Below are 17,499 nucleotides of genomic sequence, written 5' to 3'. Positions count from 1 at the left end.
CTCACACACCGGAACTGTCACCCCCCCCCCCAATCTTTCAGAGTTGATTTTTAGGGTGTGCAGGGAGCTGGAGGGGACAGGAAAATTGGTTGCACACATATAAGTCTGTTGTGTGAGTGGAATGGAGCTGCAGGGCTGGCTAGAGCCTCCTCTGTTGCATAGAATATACCTCCTGAGGCTTGAGTGCTGTATTCCCAGGAAATGGGTTTAGTTACTTCACTTTTTAATTCTTTCTTCAAGTCTCTGTTATCAAGTCTGTATTATGGCAATGAATTTGGTTGTAGGTTGCGAATACTTATACACTGCTCTTCGAGGACACACAATATATTGCTTATGGAAATCAAGTTTTCCTTCAGATGTTATGAGTGGACTGATACTTGATGAAATCTTCTGTGTGGGGAGGTTCAGACTTCATGCAGGTGGTTGCAAGGGAACCTCCAGTGTGTTACTTGAGCACTTTTGTTAGGAAAAAGCACTGCCAAAAGTTACACAACTCCCCTTGGGGTTGCCCTAGTTTTGCTTTCTACCCTACATTTTAATGCAGTAGTGTTTTTTTGTTTTTTTTAATGAAGTCTAAACTGGGTGATTTAGCAGTAAAATCCAGCCCCTCACTTCACCTTCTGAACAGCTGACTGGTGTGATTGCAGCTTTTACAGGGCCACACACACATGGCCCTAGCTGCTGGATGAGCTGGGGAAACTGTGAATGTGATTCCCCTTCAAGCTAGGGGTTCATGTGTGTGAGAAGTGTGTGGTCCCTTTGTAGGTTGAGGTGAATAAAATTGTTTCCATATAAATGTTTATAATTCAATTATTCACAGTGCTAGTCTTTTAGTTAGTTACAAAATTTCCTCCCTGCACTTCACCCTAAGATCCCAGGATGGATTGCAGTGATAAAATGTACAATTATAAAAACAGGACGCACCCCAAACAGGTTCCTGCCTCTTTTCATAGGCTTGAATTTGGTAGCTGGTGCATACAGTAAAACTCTCCTCCGCAACCCGTGGACAGGCTATTCCCATGCTGTCTGCGTTACAAGAAAGGAGAGACAGGGTTTCATCTACCCTGTGGCAGAGTCGGTCAGGGTCCTGAGAGCAAGTTTGAATGATCCTTACCTAAAGGAATCATTACAAAGTGTGTATATATATATATATATATATATATATATATATATATATATAAATAAAATGATTTCAAAGCACATGAAATCATTCCAAATGGAACAGAACAGTATAAATACAGCACAAGAGGTGGGTCCCATGAAACAAAATACAGTGGTACCTCGGGTTAAGTACTTAATTCGTTCCGGAGGTCCATTCTTAACCTGAAACTGTTCTTAACCTGAAGCACCACTTTAGCTAATGGGGCCTCCTGCTGCTGCCACACCGCCGGAGCACGATTTCTGTTCTCATCCTGAAGCAAAGTTCTTAACCTGAGGTACTATTTCTAGGTTAGCGGAGTCTGTAACCTGAAGCGTATGTAACCCGAGGTACCACTGTACTATAGCTGTCAAAGGCCAGGGTGTAAAGAGGTGTGTTGCCAGCATACAGCAGAAGCTGCCCTTAGAAGATGCTGAACACTTCTCTATGGGGTGGGAATTCCAGAATTTATGGACAGCCTTAAAGAAAGCCCACTCCCAGGTTTCCACTTCTGAGGGCAGGGCAGTACTGCTGAAAGGGCTCCCTCTGCATATCATCACACCCAAGAAGATCAGTAGGAATAGAGGCAGTATTTTAGTTACATGGGCTTTAAACACTAACGTGAGCGCTATTGGTGTATGCTATGGAATTGGAGTGGAAGGCTCTTGCGAGATTGGCCTTTTGTGCCGGCATAGATAAAGGAAAGTGGTTGAGGAGGGAGCAACACATGAGGCTTATATACTTTTAAATAACCTGCTTTTCCATTAATTGTGGTATGTTTTTAAATAGGGGTCAAGGTAAAAATGACTCTGCCATCTGCTGCTGTTCTTTCTTTAAATCAAACAGCCAAAATGAGAGCTGACATACAAAAATAGAACTGAAAGCTTTGCATGATAATTGTTTTTTTTAACAGGTTCTGCACGACAGTGGAGTATTTGAGTATACCTGGAAGGAACTTGAACTGTGGCTTGAACACTTGGATAACACAGCAGAAGGCAAAAAGGAAGCAGTGATTCAGTTTTTGGAAAGGGTAATAAATGTGCAAATTAACCAGATTAACAATGCCAAGAATAGCATATTTGGGACTTATTACCTTTTGTTGTTTTAAAGAGGAGAGTGTTTTGAAAAATCATGAATGGATTCTGAGAACTCATATCTCCTAGACACGGAAGGGAACAAAGGAGATGAGTGATAGGAAAAGGCTTTTGTTAGAGATTTCCACTACAGTGGGTGGCATTGACAAAAGATTGTTTTTCACCATCAGTTTTATATCAGCATCTGCTGTTATAGCAGAGTGAACAAAGAACATGGGAAGGAAATGCAGCAAAATTATGTAAACCGTGATTTAATCCTACCCACGATGCTATCCTTTTTTGTGTGGAAGCTGTTAGTAGCATGCAGGAGAAACATGGTGTGGACTAGAAAGATCACTTCACAGGCAGTACACTGCATAATAAAAGTAATACTTGGTTCTAGGAATGCAATTTTATTATAGAATCAAAATGAATCCATATTATACCCCCCCCAAAAAATTGCTTTCTTCAATGACAACCCTAAATATTTAAGAATACACTATTATAAAAGGAGGAAGAATTTAAAAAGATGTCTTCCGTGGTTTCATTCACATTTTGTTTATGGTTTAATGTGCTCAGGTACCAAAATACATGCAATTCTGCTGGTTTTATGTACACAATGATAAAGCATCTGTTTTTCAGCCACTGTGATGGTTGACTTTTGTTCAATTATACAAGAAGATAAAATGTTTAGGCTCCAGGACACCACATTATATCTTTGGCTGACACCTGTGCCATTATGTGTTGAAATGTGTTTTGGCATCTAAAGTACATACTCACTGCTATATTTCTCAAAATGTTTTTTCAGGGGTATGTCTCAATGTATGCAAGGTTCTGCACCAAATCCTGTAGGCTGCCGTGAAATGTTACATTGCTCACTGGGGCTGATGAAAATTTGAATCCAACAACATCTGCAGGGCTAAAGATTCCCCAGACCTGCTTTATGCTTAATATCATTGCTCCCTTACTATCTTTATGATTAAACGTTTGTAATGATAGCTCACTTTCCATTGCAGATCTTGGTAAAACTGGTGACCAACCCCTATCCATACACAGATAAAGCAGCAGACCTTGTCCAGGAAGCCAGCATTCTCCAGGTCAACTTGTTTAAGCAAGATGTTGATAATGCCAGCATACCCATCTCTCACATTGACGGTATGTTCACTTGGGGGGGGGTCATTATGTAAATCTTCCACAATTTTGCTGGAAAATTACATGTAGCCAGCATTTTAGAAACGGGCAGAAATTTTTAACTCGGAAGGGGCCAATACTGTTTTGTGTTGTTCTTGTTTTTATTATGTGGTTTTAATCTGTATTTATGGTTTTATTCTGTATTTTTATGCTATGAAATGCCCTGAGATCTTCGTATGAAGGACGGTATACAAATTTAAATGACAATGACAATGCAATCCTGTGCATGTCTACTTGGAAGCAAGACCCTTTGAGTTTAGTGTTTGTAGGATTGCAGCTTTGGTTGCCTTCTCAAGCTACACTGCAGTTGCTGACATAGACTTGCAGCTTTTTCTAAATGCAAATAGGATTTTGCATCTTTGCTTATCTTCAGGATCCTAGGCCAGTCCAGAGAGTTAATTGGATTTGGGTTTGCTTCCAAATTACAGGACTAAAGTCAGGTTTCTATATCACAGTTTCTATACCCTTCTGTTGTTGTTCATACACACAGAAGTTCATACTACAGATGGTTTGTCAGTTATTACTACAGTTTGTCAATCTAGGTACTCCACCAAATCAGAGTTAATACAGACAATGGTTTCTGATACTGATAGGCTGGCTGATTGCAACACATGGTTTGTCAGTTCACATACTACACCAAGCCATCATAATTTTGACATGGTGTCTGAATAAAGCCATTGAGCAGTTGCTAGCTCAAATCATTTAGAAAGAATAGACCATCATCACTGAATTATCACTGAAGACACTTAATGTTAATAGACCCGAAATTTGGCATTTCTTTTGAGTTTCGAGGTCCCCCACCCCAGCATTTGATATAGCAGATATATTGGGATGAACCAAAAAGCCTAAATGGTCTGCCACACACAAAATATTCGAAAATCATGCAAGCAGAATTTACTGTTTTCTGTTAAGTTCTACGCAGGATTGTGTTTTGCTATTTTTGCTGAATGTTTCGTTTTGAGTAATGTACTTGAGATCCTGTTATTCGGCTTCTGTTGACTGTTGACCCATTTGTTTGGGTTCTAGAAACAACCTTCATCTAAACTAAGCTTTTCCCCCTTTCAAACTAGATGTTCTGGATATGATCGATGTCATTGTGGAAGGCAATGAAGGCCTAAATGAAGAAATTGGATCTACTTTAAATGAAGACATGATTGTCAGCACTTTCCCATTTAGTGCTGTTGTTCCTGCTGCTTTGGAAGCCAGGAACAAGTTGCTTCTCGAGGCTGATGGGAATGCAAGAGGTATTTCCTTCCTATATTTCTTTTGCATGCTTTAATTCTTAATAATATCGGCAAAGCTTCCCTCTGAGTTCTGACAAAATAATATTAGTTGTTGCTGTCATGGAAAAGGTTTTTAAGCAACAGGGGTTCTTGTTGATTTGAGTTTCTTGCCTACCCATTTTTTAACGACCACATGTGCTTTTTAAAATGCTCATAAGTATTTCAGCGCGCTAACCAATAGTTTAGAGGACTGACTTTTCAAGTTAAGAAGCCGTACAATTCAATCTGTGTTTTGTTTTGTGTCTTTAGGAGAAAGCATAGTGGAGTATCTCATTACCGTTTTCACTGACCTCCTGCATTCTCAGAGAGACCCCTTAGCCCTTTGTTTGCTGTTTCAGCTCTATGATAAAGAACTCCAGACTGTCTCTCCTCAACTCTGTCAATTTAACCACTATTACAGTCTTTGGATACCAGAGCAAGCTAAGGAAACTGTGGTAAGCAAGGCAACAAGTATTTTCAGCTGCTTAATTTGATGTTGAGCTCACACTGACTGCATTTGGATGTCACACTGAACCACTGTTTGGTGTGTTGACAGTGAGCCTCTGCAATCCTCATGACGGCAACCCCAACCCAGGTGCTTCTGGTACAGTAGCAAGAAAGAGCTCAGAAGATTGTGCTGATTTCCACTAACCACAGTTTAGCATGTTGCTTGAATCCTAAACTGTGGTTAAGGTAGATTAACCAGTCTCAGAATCCATGGTTAACATCAGGCATCCCCAACCTTCGGCCCTCCAGATGTTTTGGACTACAACTCCCATCATCCCTGAACACTGGTCCTGTCAGCTAAGGATCATGGGAATTGTAGGCCAAAACATCTGGAGGGCTGAAGGTTGGGGATGCCTGGTTAACATTAACATGGCCTGTTAGTTTGAATAGCACAACAAGCTATGATTAGCCAAAACCCCTTCCTTCCTGTCACAATGGAGTGGGAGGGAAATGTGTGAGTTCAAGGCTTGCTGCAGTTTCTTCTTGTCACATAAATTGTGGTTTAGTGCAGGGTGGGGAAACCTGTTGGCTGACGGCTATGTACCTTGCAGGGCAATATTCCAGTGCAACTGTTAACTTTGTATAATAGGCTACATTCCAGCCACAGAAAGGCAGAGGTTTCTATACACATGTCTGTAATGATGTTTCTTTCTCCCCCCTCCCCCCGACCCCTCTTTCTGAAAACATGAAATACATTTTAAACATTTCCAGCAAGGCAGAAGTGAGCACGTAAACGATTGCCTCTTGCCGGATTCCTCCTTTTCCTCCCTGCTGAAGAATGCCTATCAGAAAGGTGTTGCAATTCTGTTGGAAGAGGGTTTTGAAGAGAAGCTAAGGGAGGCTATTTCCCAACTCCAGCCTCAGCGGTTCCTGTTAGCTTCAAAGCACGTCCTTCTTTGCCTAAAAACAACCGTGGAGAATTTCAGCAGTGTAAGAGATGTTGTTTTCTCTCCTTCACCCTTTTCTAAGATTATGGGTTATAATCCCTTCCTCTTTTATTCCCACACCAAGAGCTCTTTTACAGATTATGTTGCAGTAAATAAGTGCTTGGCCACCGCAGGTACGTACACCTGAGAAGTGTATCAAATTTCGGCTCCTAGGCCTGCATGATGGGCACTGCAGAAATGAACCTTTCGCTCTATGGAAATGTCAGTTTTAAGAATATTCACAAAATACGTTGCATGCATCTAGCTTTTAAAAAAACACATTTTTAAGTGTCACAAACAGAAAAAGCATAGACTTTTGTGTATGTGCTGACATGCTCTGCAGGGCAGTGCAATGATGTAGTTTCTCTGCTTGGTCCTTTCCCCAAGTTTTCCCTATTCTGAAATGTATCTTAATTTTCTAACAGTTTGGCAAAAATTTGGGTCTCTCACTTCTCACCCTGTTTGTGGATCTGCTGAAGAGCTTGTTGCACAGGGGGGATGCCATAGAACTGTGTAGTCAGCAGAAAGAGAAAAATACACAAACCGAATCTGATCTCTTTGTGGATGCGGAGTCTCTGATGGCAGCAGAGACTGGAAACGACAAGGTAATAACTTTTCTGTGTTACTGTTTATGAATGTCATCCTAGTTAATCGGCCCTTGGAGAGGGGGGGGGAACCTTCTGGCAATTATGCATAAACGTTTACAGGTGCAGGCAATTGTTGTGAGACAAAAAATTCTGTTCAAATTACGTTTCCTCAGTGAAGTGGAAAGCCATGCAAGGGGGAAAATGACTTGATTCTTCTGTTAGGTATTTTTAGACTGAATAAAGATAAAATCCTCGTCATGCAGTGTTTCTTAATCATGCCCCTTCACTTCCATTCACTGGCCATTTGTCTGGGAGCTGGCTCAGTTCATTCCAGACCATGACTTCCTTGACCCGTAAAATAACAAGGGCAGCTCTCTTAGGGAGCAATCCAAACTCACAGCCAGCTGACAAGCTTAGGGTGGGGGGTTATGAAAGGGCAGGGCCACTGCTGCACCTGCATCCTTGCAGGAACAAGGGTCAGACGGATCACTGGAGCTGATGCAGTTCTCCTGCATCAATTGGGCATTAATAAAAATAATATGTATATACCAGCGTGGTTCCCAAGATAAAAATACAGGATAAAAGCACAAATAAATAGTTAGAACAAAAACACAACAATAACCTCCCTCCCACAAACACATTTAAAAGGCCATAGAATATTAATCAGCCATAGTCCTGATTGCCTATCACATGACGGATTCTGAGCTTCCCCTGCTTCTGACAGGTCCTGGGTCTCTGGGCAGCTTAGCAGGGATCCTAAATCAGTTGGGTGATGTCTTTAATTGTAAACATCTCCATTGCAGATACTGGAAGAAGTGCTTCCTTTGGTCTTCAAACACCCTACGCTGGAGAATTGGTTCCTGGCTGTAGAACAACGTTCTCTCCCTCCCCATAGTTTAAGCCCAGTTAAAGTGAAGCTGCTTGCTGCTCACCTAAACCGTGGCATTCTTGAGTTGCTGAAGGTGGGCTGCCCAATGTTGCAAGCCAGGAACCAGCTAGACACGCTCTCTAGATATTTCGAAGCCGTCACTAAAACTGTCTTGGAAGAACTGCATGCTGGGAGAAAAGATGTCTGCAAGTTACATCCCAAAAGGTCACAGCAGGTGGAGGCACTGCAAGAACTGCAACTGTACATGGATACCCAACAACTGAAGGAAGTGACTTTGGCTATGCTGCAGCTTCCTAAGGCGATGCTGGCCTCCAAGACAGCTGAAAGCATTTCTGGAAAAGAAACATGCTTGAGCACTTACGGGGAGACTTTGGTGCAGCTGCTCACAGACAGCTACCAGAGGGGATCCCTGAAGGGAGACCTCTTCCTCTCAGGAGAGCACATTCAAGGGATGGGGACTCTCTTGTCCACAGCAGTCACAGAAGAGTTGGAAAAGGTCTTCCTGCATGCGATACAGAAGGAGCCTGTCTTTGCCCAGGCAGCTGGAGTGGATGTGCAGCTTTCCTGCCTTAAGCATTCAACAAAAACGTCCCTTTCCATTGTGGCTGTGCTGATTCGGTACAGTCGGACTCACTTGCTGCAGTTTGAGCTTTGGTGTATGAAGCCTGGCACTGGCAAGCTTCTGAGAAAAGATGGGGACCTCTTTCTGCCACTTGTCAATACATACTTGGAGTGTCGAGAGCAGCACACTTTGAGCCGCCTGTCAGAAGGTAACCATGGTCAACTTACCTAATACTCTTGATCAGCTTTTTTAAAAAAGGGATTGCAACTTTTTGGTGCCATTGGATGAAGAGTATGATTTTGAAAAATAAAGTTGTGAATGCCAGTGGTACAGTGTTTGCGGGTTTTCAGACTAAAAACTTCAAACCTTGTTTGTTAAGTGGGCCAGTTAATGGTTCAGATGTTAGTTTCCCTGCAACTTTATTACCAGGGAATTTGTTTTTTTCTACCTTTAAATTTTGTTTACAAGTTCTCCTGCCGGTCTTAGTTTGTTTCCATGGTCCTATATTATAATTTTGTAAGCAAAATTATGTGAGAAACTCTTAACCAGGATGCAGTTTTGGAGCAGCCTGGTGTAAACATTGTTTGGCTGTCCCTTTCCAAGATATTAGAGTTTGTGATTTCTCTTTAGGCTAGTAGTTCTAGTATGTCATTCCAAGGACTTGAGACTGTGCAGTGGCCTCTGGTACACGTATTAGAGTATGGGCCTGTGAAATGCTGATGTATCCACCTTTGTGACTGTTGCGTTGTCCTTTCCTACAGTCTCTTCAGCTGTTACGTCCATCTTGAGAGAAACTTTGTGGCCACAACTGCTGGGCATTCTTCTGAATAGTGGTTCATCTCAGCCGTTCACTGAGCACTGTCAAGTTCTTTCCAAGTTACTGCCGCCTCCAGAAACAGAGCCATTCTCTAATTTAACAGAGAAATTACTTTTATCTCTTGAGATGGCGGGAAAGCATGAACAGTAAGTCTACTTATTTTCTGCTTATTAGTTCCAGTTCTCCATAATGACCAGTCGATTACAATAAACACAAGCACATGGCCTCCATTCTCAGGCACCTGCTGTCAATGTGAAGTAGTATTTTAATACTTCAAATAGATAGAAATCATCTAAAGTATATCATCTTTTGCTGAGTCACATCAGTGGAGGTAAATACCAGACGGAACATCAATATTGGGGGGGTATGCTCAATGTTAATAATCAGAATTAATGAAATATGGTAAAATTTAATAATAAGATAAAATAAAAATGTTGGGCGAATGTGATGTCTGCTACACTTTAGAAACTTACACAAGATAAAATAAAAATGTGATAAACTTTAATAAAAATGTAGTAAGCTTCACTACTGCAGCTTGGCTAGATCAGAATGCCTGTTGCATTTTTTTTTTTAAACATTGATCTGTGTCTGTTATCAGAAGAGAAAGAGTTGCTTCAAGTATGACACCAAACCTGTTTGACGCTATTTGAATGAACTCTGCCCATACACTCCGCCATCATCCCCTGCCATGATCAGCCAGTTGCCAGTTCTCTGGATCATTTCTTCAGCATTAATCCATAGTTCACCATTAGATCTGAAATGTGCTGATATTGTCATTTGCTTGCAAACAAGGTTTGCAAACCGTGGTTTCGACCTGTTTTGCAATCCTGATTTTTAGGCAAAGTATGGGTTTGTGCAAGCCATTGTTCGCCTCATTCAGATGTTATGACAAACTGTTGTCTGCTGCTGAATCTGAACTGAAGGAGGAAACCAGAGCAGGGGAGGGGAGGGACCAAAAGGCTCATCCATGTACCATCAAACTAAGTTTGGCATTTTGTGTAAACTGGGCCAAAGAAATTAAGCTTCTTTTGCATCAGGATAGCGATGGACATTTTATTACAAAGAGAGAAACCATGACTCACTGTACAATTACTCTCCTGATCTGCAAAGTATTCCATCTCATTGTGTTTAACAGTCTAGCAAAACATCCATAAGATTTCTGCAACCCTCCGTGATGCCTAAGAAGTCACTCTAGACCAATCAGTGGCTGTGTATTTTCAATAGGGGGACTGTCCTCATGGCTCTCTGAGAACTCAGGGCACTGCTTACAACCTCTCCTCATTCAGCAGACCTTCCAGGTCTAGAAAGCAACTAATAAACGCTCCATTTCCCAGAAATTCGAGCTTAAGGTTGGGGGGAGGGCAGTAGTTGACATGAACACAGAAGCTACCATTTCATTACTCTTTTCAAACCTCTCTAGCTGGGTGATTGCTGACGCTATATCCAGAGCCCTGGAGAGCTCTGCAGAGAAGTTGCATTCATGGAGGAAACGCCTGCTAGTTGCCTGTATGAAGTGGTTGATCCTCACGTACAGCAGTAACAGAGAACAAGAAGCCCACTCGGAAATTGAGAGTGCCGTGCTGTTGAGGCTAGAGAAACTACTGGTGAGAATTAGGGGATCCCCTCCCCAAGTTGTTGGACATTATTCTAAGCAGGGTGGAGGCGTATCAAGCAACAACCGCAGCAGAGTAATGTGACCACTAGAGGGTGCATATGCACAGGCTGTTGTACATGAAAGTGCAAATTTCTTTAGAAAATTATTCCTTGCTCTACCTACTTTCTCTACCTTTTTCCAGCTTCAGCTGTGACCCTCCTGACAAACCAAACCTTGCCACAGACACCCATAGTCCAATGACTTGCAGGCTAGATTACTGCCACATGCTCTGCATAGGGCCACCATTGAAAAGTGTTCACAAATGTCAGCTGGGGCAAGATTCAGCTAGGCACTTTGGCTTTATCATGCCCGTTTTGTGTGATCTGATTGATGGCAGGTTTCCTTCTGGGCTCAATTTAAGGTGTTCTGTTTAACTTTTAAAGGCATAAGCAGCTTAGGATCTGCATAGTTTATTCCATATGAGCTTCCCTCAATCATCATCTGAGGCCTTCCTCCAGATCCCATGAAGAATGCTTGGCAGTGACCAGGGCCTCTTCTGCAGGGAACTCACCCTATGGAACACATTGCTAAACATGCTGCATCAAGACTGCTTTTGGCTGAGCATTTCCTCTCTGTTGTATTTTGATGTTTTAATGCTGACTGCTGGCTGGACATTTTTTGTGGTCTTGGCTCCTCATGCTAGTATTTTGGTTTATGATTTTAGTTCAGTGGTTCCCCACCTCCCATGGACCACCTGAAAATTGCTGATGGCCTTCACAGGCAGCTTAATGATTTTTCAGCCTGTTGTAGCCATTGTAATGTGCTGTGCTAGATACTGTATTATTTTTAATTCTGGGGATTTTTGCTGCTTTCCCCCCTTGTGTCTTCTAATATTGCCATTTGCATTCCCACGAAGCGTTATCCCTGCACCACCACATCCCCACTGTCATATGTTTAAGTGTTGTTTTGCTGTTTCCTACCTACCTAGAACTCAGTAACTGAGGTGGCTCCAGAAGACTGGCACAGTTTTGTGAAGATGGGACTCAAGTAAGCACGTTTAGGTTTATAAGAGTATTTTTTGCTGCTACAATGACATACAACACTGAGCTTAGGGTTGCTTATGGCTCACTAGGCAGTAGTTTTGCTTCTGTGAATAGATGTTTACCAATATCATATACAGTACTTTTAAAAAGGTGTGGCAAGCTGCTTCACAGACCAAACCAACACCTGGGATGTAATTCTTTCATTCACTTTGCAGGCAGAGTGCATGATTTTTGTCTCAACGTCTCTTTAAATCTCTGTCATGTAGGTACCGTTATAAAGACCAGGGCTTTCTGAAAACTCTGAATGCAGCTATCAATTTGCTGTACCAGAAAGGAATCCCTGCTGCTCAGAGATTAGTGAAGCTGTCGGTGCTTTATATGATGATCACGCAGCACTCCTTATTTTTGTCAGCTATGCTGAGGTCGCAAGAAGGTGATGACACAAACATTCATGAAAGAGGTATCACCTTCTCATTTGTTTCCTTGTGTATCTATATATAACCCAAGTGTCTTTCACGTGTTGTTTTTCATCCTTCCACTTGCCAGCCCACCTAGATGTTTTCAGAGCTGCTCTATCTAGAGCGTAATTATTTTAGCATTTACCTTTTAACATATTACTAACTCTTCTCCATTATCATTGCGTTGTCCCTTTTCTGTATATTTTTTTAGCTCCAGTGCCTTTACTTACTATTTATTTGCATTTGGATTGCATTTATTTATCATTGAACTTAGCATTTCTTACTTTATTTTTTACTATTTGGCTATATATTTCTGAAACAGTTATTGCAGTATTGTATACAGCTTTGTCCGTTTTGTAATTAAGCATAGTAAAAAATAGCCCACTTGTTTTGGGTTACCTGGTCTTACTGGGGTATTGACAGTGCTAGTTGAAATCGTCAGAATCTCAGCTTTGTCCCTTTTTCTTAGGAAGTGACAAAGTGGAATTTATCCTAGATGCAGGAATAGGTGGAGTAATGCAAATTGAAAGGATGTGGGCCACACAGCATCATTTAAGAGCTTACAAAAAGGAACCCTGGAAAATCCTATGCAAAAGTTGTTTAATTAACCCCGAGACCCATTAGTTAGCACAAGGGCAGAAGTTCCCATGTTACACTGGATGGGGATTAGAGGAGAAAGGAAGGATGGCCCAATTAATTTTCACACAAAACTTGAATGAATGTGTGGGAAGCTTGAGTAGCTGGAACTGTGTGGATCAGTGCTGCAGAACTGCCGCTTACCTGGACTACACAGCAAGGGGGCAAACCAGAAGTAAGATCAGGGCTCCATGGGTGCACCATTAGAGCCAATCTGGTGCTCCCTTTAAACTTTGTTCTTCCCCCTTACCTTTGTCTTGGTAAGGGGCAGGGACATTGGTGTCAGAAAGGCAGCGCTGCCCCACCACACTGTCCGTTCCTGGTGATAAAATAATACTTTTCAAGGCCCCCTTCATATTGGAACACATGTTTTCTGAATTGAAAAGGGTCTTGATTTTCTTCAAAAACAAAAAGCCCTATGTGAAAGCGATGAACATTTCACAGTTATATCATAATGTGTTTTCCATTTTGTTGGCAACAGTCACTGTCCACTGGGAAGTTCTCCTGCGTGGCTAAAATGAATGGAGCGTGGCTCCATTCATCTCAGCAGGTCTTGCCCCAGAGAATATCCTAGCTGTGTGAATGACCAGCACCATTGTTGCAAGGAAGCGCCGGAGCAACCGTAGTATTTTCAAATTGCTTGACAAGAGGCTAAGTCATTTGGAAGAGGGAGAAAAATATTTTTACTTTTTGCTTTAGAGGCATTAGTGGACATCCTGCTGACTCTAGTGAAACTCTGCCCTGCAGTTTGTGAGAGCAACCATTTTGCTGTGTTGCTTGGAGCCTACGGTGCAACACTGAGCATTACAGGTAAGTGTATTTGCAGGTGAAAGAGATGCATGACGTTTTTTTTTTTTTTTAAATGAGACTTCTTAAAATGCAGCAGCCAAACTATCATGTGTGTCATATGTAGTAGCTCAGACAAATCCTGCTGTTCCTGGGTGGTTCGGGAAAATGACCAAATAAATAAGTGCATGCATGCTTACTAAGGAGTTTAAGTGAAGTAATTTTCCTATCCTCTTTTTGTTCCCATTGTCCAAAGGGAACTATTTGAAATGGGACTAAACAAAGATAAAAGGAGAGAAAGAAACAGTGTCTTCAGAGACAGGGATAGTGATCAAGAAGTAGCAGGAGTGGTAGCTGGAAGGGAATTGTATTTGGAGGTTCAGAGACTGGTTGGTCTGAGGGTTGTGGCTTAGGTAAAGGAAGTACAGAGCAGTAGCCTGAGGGAAACTGAGTAGGGTGTTGTGTGTTTTGTACAACAGAATGCCACCAAGACTTCAGTATGTGGCTCTTAATACTAATCCACAGGCATTCATATGTCATCTGCTGTGCCTTTAGATGATAACTTGCAGCAGAACATGTGCACTGCCTTCATTGCAAAGTATTGTGTTCAAAATGATGTCAGGTGAAAAACCTATCTTGATTAAGATTAAAGTTCTTACTCAATGTTGCAGAAATCAATAGTTGCATGTGCCCAAAGGTTGGCACTCTGTCTGTCTGTCTGTCTGTCTGTCTGTCTGTCTGTCTGTCTGTCTATCTATCTATCTATCATCTATCTATCTATCTATCTATCTAACTATCTATCATCTATTTAATTTTTCTTTTTTTATTTTTAGACCAGAAGATATTGCAGCTGCTTAAATTGTATGAAAAGAATGGTCTAAGCCTTGTAAACTTCAGGTTAGTTGACTGCCATGTTGGTCAGTGTATCGGGTAGATAATGTGTACAGTGCGTATCAGGTTTGCCTTCCTGTGGATTACGTGCCTCAGGTATTTGCATACACAAAGGGCATTTTGAGTGGAGTTTAAACCTGTGCAGAGGAACAGATATTCCTTAAAACTAGTGGTAAGGATGGGAATGGAATCTGATAGGCTGCAATTCCAAAGTTGACTCACCTGATCCATTTTAGAATCTGAACATTGACAGATTCTTTCAACTCACCCTGAATCATTTATGGGTTATTCCAAGAGTCTGCCTCTCTGTTCACAACATACTGCACATTCTTTTAAAAGGGTATCTATTCTTTCCTCTGTGAACCCACCCACCTCCTGAGGTTTATCCCACCTTCTTCGATGGTGGAACACTTAGAAATGAGTTCTAATATTTTTTTTAATAGAAAAAAATCATTTTCTTTCATTGAGCGATATTGTGGCGGTTACCAAAAACAACTGTGTTGTTTATTGCTGATACTGTGATATTGTGTAGGAGGCAGTATTGCAGCCTTTCTCTAAGAGCCAAGATGGCTAAAAAGGAACACAGCCGAGTGACTGTTGCTTCGTAGTTTAATTTTGTTTCAAAGTGCTTTGGAAGGAAAACTAAGGTTGTCAAGGAAACACATCCTACCTTTGGTTTCTCTGGTAATAAATAAAGAAGAGAAGAGAAAAGGAAAACATTGTTCGACCATTTACAAGTCAAATTGCTTTGTGTAATTGCTATCTTCTCTTCATATACAAAGTTGGAAAACACATAGCATCTTAATATGATTCCAGAATCCTGCTTTGGGGTCCAGCTGCTGTGGAGCACCATAAGACATGCAAGAGTCTGGGAAGGTCCCTGTGGCAGCAGCCAAGCATGGAAGAAATTCTGTGTCTGCTAGACAGAGAAATGATGATGAGGACCATTCTCCATTTCCCACAGCATCGGCATCTCCTGTCCACAGAGGTGCCTTAATCTGACCGCAGATTTCTGTCCTTTTAAAAACATACCTACAGTAGAACCATTTTAGTCTTAGGTCATTTATCTTGAAAGTGGCATTGTTACTATTTGCAGTGGCAGTCATAGCATCTGGTTGATTTATATTAAAGGGCCTTATTCCTCTTTTGTTTTCATTTTTTTAATGTAACTACTGCATAGTCTGCTTGAAAGCTGCGAAACTGCAATCCTTTCAGTTCAGTGAGGTTCCAGAGTTGGGTACTAATTATGATCTAGGAATTAACCACCAAACCTTTTGGCCAAAATTGTAGCAGCTATGAGGAAACGTAACGGTTTTTCTTGCAAAAGAGAGAAGCAGTCAGGCTGCAAATCCTAGACACACTTACCTTGAAACTGAAATCAGTGGGGCTTACTTCTGCATTGACATGCATAGGATCAGTGGCTTCTAACCCTTTAGCAGGCTATGGTCTTACCTCCACAGCATGCTTCTGAAAACCAGTAGATGAAAACTGCAGGAAGGGAGAGCTCTGTTGTGCTCAAGCCCCGCTTGCAGGCTTCCCTCGGTATCTGGACTGTGAGAACAAGGTGGACCACTGGCCACATCTAGCAGGCTCTTCTTAGTTTCTTATTGCACAGCAGTCATTGAGGTCAGGGAAAGGTAAAAAAACAACCCAAAGCAGTAACACAGCTATCACCCGGCTTTAGGGTGCCCTGCAGTGCTTATATGATGACTGTTATGAGAAGGCTTTCACAGCAGCTAAAGAACATGTCAATTAAAATTCAGTCACACATTATTTTATGTCCTGTATTTAGGAAGAACAGATGCTTCTAAGCAAAAGCAAAAGCGAAGTGGCTCTTCAGGATCTCTACGACCCCTGTTTTCTCCTTCATCTCTTCAGTGAATTGTTGCGACCAGGTATAGGAAATGGTTTTCTTGTATTTTGGGAAGCATTTAGTGTGAAACTGTAAATACAGACCCCCAAAAGTTACGGCTTGAAAACTGTATCAAAGATTTGCTATGTAGGTCTGAGGTTGCAGCTAAGCTTATGTGATTTTTAAAAAAGGCAGTGGCTGATCTCCATTTTTGAGAATATAAAGTCTGTCACCCAGATCTTTCTGCAGCCTTAAGCAAAACAATAAGGTAGAGAGCACAACTAAAAGAGCTGGCAGGTTTTATATTGACAAGGCAGGCTATTACACTGAACCATGTTTTGTTGGTTATTTTGTTAGTTTTCTTCCTCCCCCTGTCCTTGCTTTATACAACCTCCAGCCCAATCAAAAGTTTTGACAGAACCCAAAGCACACAACATTTTGGTTGGTTCTAACAAATATGTTGGCCAACATATGGAATATTTCTTGCTGTTTCCTTTGCTTTTTATTTGTGTTCATGGTTTAGTCTGAGGCCTGTGTAATTGGACGCAAGCTCTTTATGCACATCTGCTGAGCTAACATAGTACGCTTTATATGTCTGTCTTATCTGTTTATAAAATGCTTCAAAATCCGGAGCTCATTTGCATTATGGCATCTGGTTTGCGTTTGCCCAGGAGTCATGGCATCTTCTGAAACAGGTGGCTAGTTGATAATGTAATTGCTCATTAAACTATTTACTCTTCCATTCAGAGCAGACATCAGATATCAAATTGACCCCAAAGGCTTTAATTATACTTTTTAAAGAAAACAAGAAGGGGTTTTGAGATGGAGGAAGAACATGATCTGACACTGCAGCACACACAGTTTTGTGATTCTGCATCGTGAGCAGGCTTGGAAGGGCCGCCAGCTTTTGGTTTGCATGCATCGTCTTGGTACCTGCCACTTACCCGTCTCCATTTTCCCAACCAAAATTTTTCACTCAACAATTGAAAAAAAGACTCAATGCTTCTTTTTAATAGTGAAGGGGTGTGTGTGTGTGTGTTTTCCCCCATAGCATCTCCTGTCCTGTATTTTGTTATGTTGTTTTGCAGGAGTTTGGAATCATTAGATTTGTCAGTGCTATGAGGAATATTGGTTGCTGCTGGATTGATTATGTGAAATCTGGGTGGAGCGGGGAGAATTCAAGTGGCTGGAAAGCTCTCCCCACCACCAGAAAAAATATTGTTTTGAAAAGCACTGCTTGCTTTGATTCTCTGTTTTTGTGGATGATTAGTTACCTCACCTGTCCAC

The 17,499-nt window shown here is 41.5% G+C and overlaps 1 protein-coding gene across 1 annotated transcript in view; it reads left to right on the top strand.

Moving 5' to 3' along the window:
- Nucleotides 1–17,499, top strand: part of URB1 (URB1 ribosome biogenesis homolog) — a 47,084-nt gene that overhangs the window by 19,049 nt on the left and 10,536 nt on the right. The window contains exons 16-30 of the mRNA XM_053386592.1: nucleotides 2,052–2,168; nucleotides 3,228–3,366; nucleotides 4,473–4,646; nucleotides 4,935–5,119; nucleotides 5,883–6,101; nucleotides 6,523–6,702; nucleotides 7,488–8,343; nucleotides 8,897–9,098; nucleotides 10,373–10,556; nucleotides 11,535–11,593; nucleotides 11,856–12,049; nucleotides 13,383–13,493; nucleotides 14,303–14,366; nucleotides 15,177–15,348; nucleotides 16,153–16,255. Of these exons, the coding sequence (XP_053242567.1) occupies nucleotides 2,052–2,168; nucleotides 3,228–3,366; nucleotides 4,473–4,646; nucleotides 4,935–5,119; nucleotides 5,883–6,101; nucleotides 6,523–6,702; nucleotides 7,488–8,343; nucleotides 8,897–9,098; nucleotides 10,373–10,556; nucleotides 11,535–11,593; nucleotides 11,856–12,049; nucleotides 13,383–13,493; nucleotides 14,303–14,366; nucleotides 15,177–15,348; nucleotides 16,153–16,255 (2,959 nt within the window). The remainder of the gene's footprint in view (nucleotides 1–2,051; nucleotides 2,169–3,227; nucleotides 3,367–4,472; nucleotides 4,647–4,934; nucleotides 5,120–5,882; nucleotides 6,102–6,522; nucleotides 6,703–7,487; nucleotides 8,344–8,896; nucleotides 9,099–10,372; nucleotides 10,557–11,534; nucleotides 11,594–11,855; nucleotides 12,050–13,382; nucleotides 13,494–14,302; nucleotides 14,367–15,176; nucleotides 15,349–16,152; nucleotides 16,256–17,499) is intronic.

This window comes from Podarcis raffonei, chromosome 4 (assembly GCF_027172205.1).
Source record: "Podarcis raffonei isolate rPodRaf1 chromosome 4, rPodRaf1.pri, whole genome shotgun sequence".
Lineage (NCBI taxonomy): Eukaryota > Metazoa > Chordata > Lepidosauria > Squamata > Lacertidae > Podarcis > Podarcis raffonei.
Note: the sequence above shows the minus strand (reverse complement) of the source record. Positions and strands in the feature narration are given on the sequence as shown.